The following is a 7,376-nucleotide window of genomic DNA, read 5'->3' as shown; positions in this document are numbered from 1 at the left end:
ACCTTAAGATTTCAACGTTTTATTGCTGTTTTACAAATGAGGAAACTCACGCTCCGACTGAGGTGTGTGGCTCAGCCTCTCAATCAGGAACCGTTTTTTGTCTGCTGAAATAAGCCAGTCCTGGCTGGGCGAGTTCCAAGGCTCCAAGGAGTCAGAGCCCATGTTTTTAAGGGGGCAGGAGCATAACAGAGAGCATAGCAGGAGCACAACAGGAGCGTCTGTTCCAGATGGAGGTCAAGTCCAGGGACACTCCCACCCCAAGCTTCCTTAAACAAGCTAGACCCCAAAGCCTCCCCTTGGTCAGGGAGACCTGCCTCTCCTTGTGCGGTGTCTGGGACAGACCCTGTAGCCCCCATTGCAGGCACTAAAGGAAGTCCCAATAAAAAGGGCTGGGAGTGCATGTGGGGGCTTCTGCTCAGGACGAGAGGTTGAGGGAAAGCATGCCAGCAGAGCTCTGTGGTGCGGGAGGGACGTGTCCTTCCTAGGGCTTCTTGGACGCTTCTCTAAGCCACAGAGTCTGGAGGCTGCCACATCCCAGGAAAAGTCCTAGCTAGGATCAGAGACACCCATTAGAGGCCCTGATGGTCCATTGGAGGCTGGGACTAGTGAGCCATCGGAAGCCGGCACCGAGGGAAGGGAGGGACTCATGCTCTTTATGCTAGATGTCCCCTAAAGCACGTGAGGGGAGAGGAAGCAGTAAGGGTGGATCTCAGACAATTTTGGGAGGGCACAGCTTTTAGTGTTGTAACTGGGAGCCTCCAGTCCCCACATCCACCCTGGACCCGAAGCAGATTTCTGTTCCTAGTGGTCAGCAGGATCGCACGTGTACACAGTGACAGCTTGCTAAACAAAGACTCTGGAAATAAGCCAGATGGCTCAGCGGGGTAGGAGGAGTTCCAGGTTCCCTGGAGGTCATGGCCGTGATTAGGGAAGACAGGGGAGCATGGTTTTTCTGTGGTGGGCCAGGGCATGGCAGTGGGGTATACTATAGACCTGGCATTTCAGGTGCTGTTATAGGTGTGACCATGGTGTTGACCTTGTGGGCCAGGAAGTCTAAGAGTTGGCCCAGGGGTTGGTAGACATATTCACTTCTATGGAAATGTGACAAAGACCCATTCCCCTGCCTCTGAGATCATTTCTACATTTGGGAGCAAGATTTCTACCACTGAAGCGAGCTGCCAGGTGCCAGCCTCATTGTTAATAGGATCGCAGTATCATAGTTTCTTTTCACCGTGTTCTCTTCCTCCTCTGGTCAACCTGACTCCCAGGTTCTCCAAGTTCCACTGCTTTGGCATTAGTGGGAAATGCGACTGTCTATTGCTCAGGAAACTGAGATTCCATAGAAGGAGCACAGTCTACATGCAGCAGACATCAACCTTGGGACTTTATTTAACAGTGGTGCCTGGCCACTAATGCTGTTTGTCAGGCCACTGGGTTTTGTGGTTGCGCACAGACAATGGGGCATAGGGACCACTCAGCCAAGGAGTCCCTGGCAGAGACAGGGGCCTCAGCCTTCTGGTGGTACAACTCTCTTGACCTCCCAGGACAAGTGCCTTGTCCCAGAGATCCAGCTTCCCTGAGCCGTGCAGCATCCTGCCTGGGAGCCATTCCCCTGGCTCCCAGGCTGCGTGTGCGCGTGTGCACGCGTTAATGGGGCAGGGTGAGGAGTGGGTAGGGGTTGTAGATTTTCAGGTAAGTCGTGCCCGGTAAACCCCCAAACCAAGAAGCCACACAGGTACTGCATTATAGTGGGTTCAAGTCATTTATTTTTAGACTGTACCAGCATGTTTGGTTCTGGGATCCAATCACCAAATTCCAGAAAAATAAACTAATGAGAACCACATGCACTATGAGAAGGCCATTCCGAAGTGTCCGTGATCATGCGGTGAGTGGGCGGAGAATACAGACCAGGAGCCCTGGGCATGGAGCAGGGCCTCCCTCCCCAGGACAGCTGACAGCTGACAGCCCCTGGCTCTGAACCCTCGTCGGGTTGGGAGGAGGGCCGAGGCCAGGTCATCTGGACTCTATCCCTCTATGGCCCTGGGCCTCTTATTGCTACATTTGCTACTTTGCTACTTTAGGGCCCCTGGGTTGTGCCCAGGGAATGTCTATCACCGGGTGGTACTGATGAGTAGGCTGCTGGCGTCTGCTGTTGCCATGGTTACATTTGCACAGGCCTCTCTTCAGAGGGTGCCATGGTGAGTTGTCAGGGGTTCATTTGGCCGCTGTTAGACCGTGCCATGCATGGTCCTTGCTACATACTCAACTCGGCCAGCCCCTTGGAGGCTGGTGGCATGTTACCTCCTCCACTCCAGGGCTTTCTAGCTCCTGGACGTTTCTGGAACACCACCCTCCAATACATTTTGCAAGACCTACACACCAACAGCATACAATCCTTTCCAGCTTCTAGAAAGGTTTCCTAGTGCTGGCTTTTGAAGTCCATGCATTTGGAGCACAATGGGAGGGGTGCATTTTAGGAAAAACGTCCACTTCTACAACCAGCCCAGGGGCCAGATGGGTGGCAGGCTCCCAGTTCAGTGTCCTGTCGGTGAGGTAGTTTGAATACACCAGCAATCCTGCCAGGAGAAACGCCCCCAGAGCATGTTCCCAGCTGTTCACTGGTCCAAGAAGCAACTCAGGGTGGCGAGGGTCATCTCCTGGGTGCTGCTCTGTGCCTGACCTTGGCAGTGGTGGGCCTGGAGCATGGCCAGCGACTGCACTGGGGAACTGGGCCCCGCTGGGTTCCTGGGGCACGGCGATACCTTCCCAGAAGACCAAAGCATCACTTCCTGGAAGGGCTAGAAGCCCTCTCTCCAGCCCAGAGGTTCCTGCTGCACAGGCAGGTCCTTTGGCTGCCACTGGGCATTTACGTGTGTCAGCCTGCGTGCTTTACTCTTCCCATGGAGGTGTATGTCCAGTGCCTGGTGTCTGTGTGTCTGTCCTGATGGGTGGTGGTCACTTCTGAGGCTGTCCTGATGCTTTGGCCGTGGGACTGCTAACATATTTGCCCTGTGAGCCTTTAGTGGGGAGGGTTCTGGGCCCAGAGGCTGTGCCCAGTCAGGGGAGCTAAGGAAGCTTCTGGAGGCAGGGGAACATGATTTGTTGCAGAACTGCCTTCAAAAGTCTAATCTGGTCTGAATTTTTGGCTATGCAGACCAGGCCAATGAGGACCTGGTCAAGATCAGATTTTCCAAATGTATTTTCATTCTAGGTTCTGCACAGTACACTGACCTTGGACTGGCCAACTTGGGAACAGCAACTCCATTCTACCCTTCACTGGTAGACGTGATCTACTAGCAGCACATGGAGGTGGTCACAGGATTGAGTGTGCCTGGTTGGGAGGTGAGGTGAGGGGGTTATTGCTCTGGGTTCAAATCCATGTTAAGTGATCTTAATGTTATTGAGCCTGCTGGCTGGCCCTCTCCTCTGGATGTCACTAGAGGTGTTAGAAAGCTGTCAGCCTGCTCTGTCTCAAGGATGTTGTCCAGTTGGCTTTAGGTGGGCCCTTTGGGGACCTCCAGGATGCGCCAGGTCTCAGGCCAGCCTTACTCAGGAACAGCAGCCAGGAGCAAGGGACAGGGCTGGGGGATGCCAGCCCTGTCCTGTCTGCAGCTATGGGGGAGAGCAGGAGGCATCTGGGCCCTTGCCCTGGATAATGGATGGCAGAGAGGCCCCTGCTATTCTGGAACTTCCTTTGTCCACGTACCCTACGCCTTGAAGTCAGCATAGCCTGGGGACCCGTAGCAGAGAGGAGCTCCCTCTGGGCCATGTTGGCTGTGGAGGACCTTTAGCTGCAATTTGGTTCTGAAACAGGAGGTCTGTGTGAAACAAGACAAAAAAAGGGGGGAAGGAGGAGAGGAGGGCTCAAAAGACCCCATAACATGGGGGCAGGACTTCATTTTAGTCATTATCTCATGCCCGCCAGGTGCCAGGCTCTGAGCTGAGGTTGTGTGGAATCAGGGTCTACAATGCCACCTTTGGAGACACTCTGAGGACTCAGCATGTGTCATTCTAGTTTGTACTTCGCAGAGGGAGCAACGATTGCCAGTGGGGGAAACCGAGGCATGGTGGTCAAGAACCCACGAGGGTGTGACCTTAACCAAGACTTCTAAAGCCCACAGTGGCTCCGCTGTGATGACGGAAAGGCTGGGGCCCTGGGGACAGGGCTCGGTAGCGTCAGACCTGCCACATGGCTTAGGGGTGGGGGCTGGAAAGGCGCTCGTGGGAGCAGCCCGGAGGCACATGTGCCTCTGGTCGCCAGTGGTGAATTTGCCTACAGGAGTGAAGAAATACCAGTGATAGATTTTTTGCTTCTGTGTTTGCTGTTTTTATGCTCCCCAGGGAGATTTCTCACCTATGGCCAAAAATAGATCAAAGGAGGATAGTCATGGCAGGTGGGGAGTATCTGAATTCAAAACCATGTTGTTTAACACTGCTCTGTCCATGGGCCCCTGGGAGTCACATGGTGATGACAATGATGAGAGCAATGGCTACCATTTGCTAAGCACCTACTATGCATCGGGCACCTGACTCAGTGCTCTACATACACCACCTCACAGACCAGTTGGCAGGTGGGCATTTGGACACACACCCAAAGGGAGTGTAGTGGATCTTTTGCAGGTTTTTGCAGGTGTTGCTTTCTGTCTGCTTTTCCCCTGGATGCCTGGCATTGCTTAGTGGGTGCCTTTGCTGGGCCATCAGAGGTCCATCTGGCCTTGGCCTAGGCCCTCTGTGGCAGATTCTCTTCCAGCTTCATACACCACTGAGACCTGGCCCAGCAGGAGCCTGGCCATGCCCATCCTGTGGGGGCTGCCGGCCCTGCGATCCCGCACCCCCCTGCTGGGAACCCTCCCAGCTTCCACCTGGGGCTGCTGGAGGAGAGGATCCCAAGGGCCCCTGAGTTCATGGCCATGTTTATTTTGAGTAAAACATGAGGGAACAAACCAAGGAGAAGGGGTGAAAACAATAAATTATGAAATCATGAATTTTTAGAGACGGTCAGAATTGGTTAAACCACGAGCTCTTTCATCTACTCTGGTGTTTCTTCTGGTGTTGGACCCTGGAGACACTTGCCAGGAGCAGAGGGCAGCAGCACGCCTGTGGAGACCTTGTCATGAGTCTGCTGATGGATGAATTGAGGGATTGTGGGTGTATCTAACGGGATTGAAAGAACTTGCAGTGCAGCCAACCCCGAGGTTGCTCAGTGCTGAGGACAACGTGATTGGGATGGCTGCGTGAGGGCAGGTGGCCACAAAGATGGGGGAGGTGGGAGGCGATGGGGACACAGTGGCTATAACTGTGGTGGGTGCTATGGGTGCACCAGAGAGACAGTGGGGGAGGGGGCGTAACACAGGCTGTGCTCAGGGCCAGCTGGTCCTTCTTGTGTTTGCTGGATGGCATCATCCCCCAGACAGCGGGGAGAATGATGATGAGAATATATCTCAAGTGACAGTCACAACACCCTACAAGATGTTCTCCCCTGAATGAGTTAGGGACGAGGACCTCTTAGAAAATGGGGTGTCGGCGCACAACTGTACAAGCACGGGAGGGTTGTAAACAGGGGCCTCTACTGGGCCGACCCCCCGGCTCTGTGGCCTTTCTCTCAGATCCCCCCATTCACCCACTGGGTCTCCCCGTGGTTGCCCTCTATCGCCCTCACTCTTTCTCTTTCACAGTGACCGAATCTCCCCGTAAGGACACTCTGTCCACGGACGTGGAGTGCCGCCTCCTGCCCTCGTGGTCCTCGGGCCCCGGCCCTGGGCCTGCGGTGGGAACCGTCAGGAGGACTGCATCAGTCCCGTGAGGCGCTTGCCCGCCAGCGACTTTCCCTGCAGAGACAGGCGACAGAGAGGCACGCACAGGTGCACAAACACACACAGAGGGACAGAGACAGAGAACCAGGTAGGTGATTAATTGTTGCATGAGCCATGGAGGCCAAATGACTTAGCAGACTGACCCCTTTGATCTCTGGGTTTGGGACCGCAAACTGGAACAACCCGGAGTCTGGGGCAGGTTAGGGAGGGGGGGGCGGGCGGCTTGTACTCTTTTGGGGGTGTGGGAATTTTACTCACCTCACACCAGGCATTTCAGCTCTCAGGTAGAGAGTCTCTTAATGCCTGTGGGCTGTCCCTGACCTTGATTTTATTCAAGCGAGGAAGGAAAGGGTGATTTGGGAGTAGCAAGATCAGGGAGGGTGGGCTGACCCAAATAGATGCTGGCTAAGCATCTGGGTGATGAGACGCGAATGAATGAACTAGCAGAAGACCTGGGAATCCTGTTTGATACACAGGAGAGACGCTCAGGCTTCGGGTCCTCTTGATGACCCGGTTCTAGACAATGAAAGTGGGATTTGCCGAGGGTCAGGCGGACAGGCGCCACCACCATGGGTCCCAGACAGACAGTGCGCTCCTGCCACCTCCTACCCTTTTGGCTCTCGCTCTGAGGCGCCGGGGACCCCCACCTCAGGAATGCTACACGCCCTTCCCTTCCCGCCCAGGCAGCAGGTCTTCCTGAGAAGTAAGACAATGGCCTGGACTGCGAGGCCCCATGTGTGAGGGACAGAGGGCCCAAGAGAGGCCAACTGTTCACGTGCCTGGGAGGAGGTAGCTGCGCCCATTTCCCAGTCCCCTGTTCAGAAACCCAGAGCATCGGACAGGGAGGGGCCAGCGGGGAGGGTGGCCGGGTCGCTGTGTCTGAGAAAACACTCAGAGCCCATCCCATTATTGACAGGGGGTCAGCGACACCCCTGCCATCCGCAAAGGGCAGCGCGCGGTGGCTCGGCAGCACGGGTGGCCGTGTTTACAAGGGCCAGCAGTTCCTCATGTTCATTTCCAAGTGGGGTGTGAGGCCTCAGCTTGTTTACTGGGCTTGGCTGCGCGTAAGCTGGATGTAATTAAAAAAATTGATCAGGCCTGTGAAGCCTGGTGGGGTACTCAATAAACCTGCTGATTGATGAATTGATGGATAATGGGCATATCTAACACACGGACGACATGGGCTGTGACTTTGCTGGATGCAGGACAGTGTGTCATCTGGCTTAGTGCTCCGTGGAGGGACGTGGCAGCCTGACTCCGAGAATTCCGATGGCGTGGATGGGAGCTCGTCCAGACCCGGAGCTGCTCTTGGGAGCGGCCGGGAGGCCTGTGTCTTCCTGCTCCTGCTCTTTTCCCCCCTTTCTTTCTTTTTTCCACCTCGTCATTTTCTTTCACTCCTCGTTTTCACGAGTGAGACAAACTTCATTTTGTTCTCCCCACCTTAAAACACACACACACACACACAACGCCCCTTCACCAACCTCATCCAAATCTCCAAATATACTAAACTTAGCCTGCGGCAGGATACATTTATACTAAACTGAGGATTTTTAAATCAGATTA

The 7,376-nt window shown here is 54.6% G+C and overlaps 1 protein-coding gene across 8 annotated transcripts in view; it reads right to left on the bottom strand.

Annotated features, from left to right (window-relative positions):
* Positions 1-953: 953 nt before the first annotated feature.
* RGS6 (regulator of G protein signaling 6) overlaps positions 954-7,376 on the bottom strand; it is a 499,587-nt gene continuing 493,164 nt past the window's right edge. For 5 of the 8 annotated variants that reach the window (XM_036011726.1, XM_036011712.1, XM_028507617.2 and 2 more), the window contains one exon: positions 5,349-5,828. In XM_036011726.1, the coding sequence (XP_035867619.1) occupies positions 5,656-5,828 (173 nt within the window). In that variant the 3' untranslated portion in view covers positions 5,349-5,655. Of the gene's footprint in view, positions 5,829-7,376 lie in introns of all 8 variants that reach the window. The other 3 variants (XM_036011731.1, XM_036011751.1, XM_036011757.1) reach the window with 3 other exon arrangements.

Source organism: Phyllostomus discolor, chromosome 1 (assembly GCF_004126475.2).
Source record: "Phyllostomus discolor isolate MPI-MPIP mPhyDis1 chromosome 1, mPhyDis1.pri.v3, whole genome shotgun sequence".
Lineage (NCBI taxonomy): Eukaryota > Metazoa > Chordata > Mammalia > Chiroptera > Phyllostomidae > Phyllostomus > Phyllostomus discolor.
Note: the sequence above shows the minus strand (reverse complement) of the source record. Positions and strands in the feature narration are given on the sequence as shown.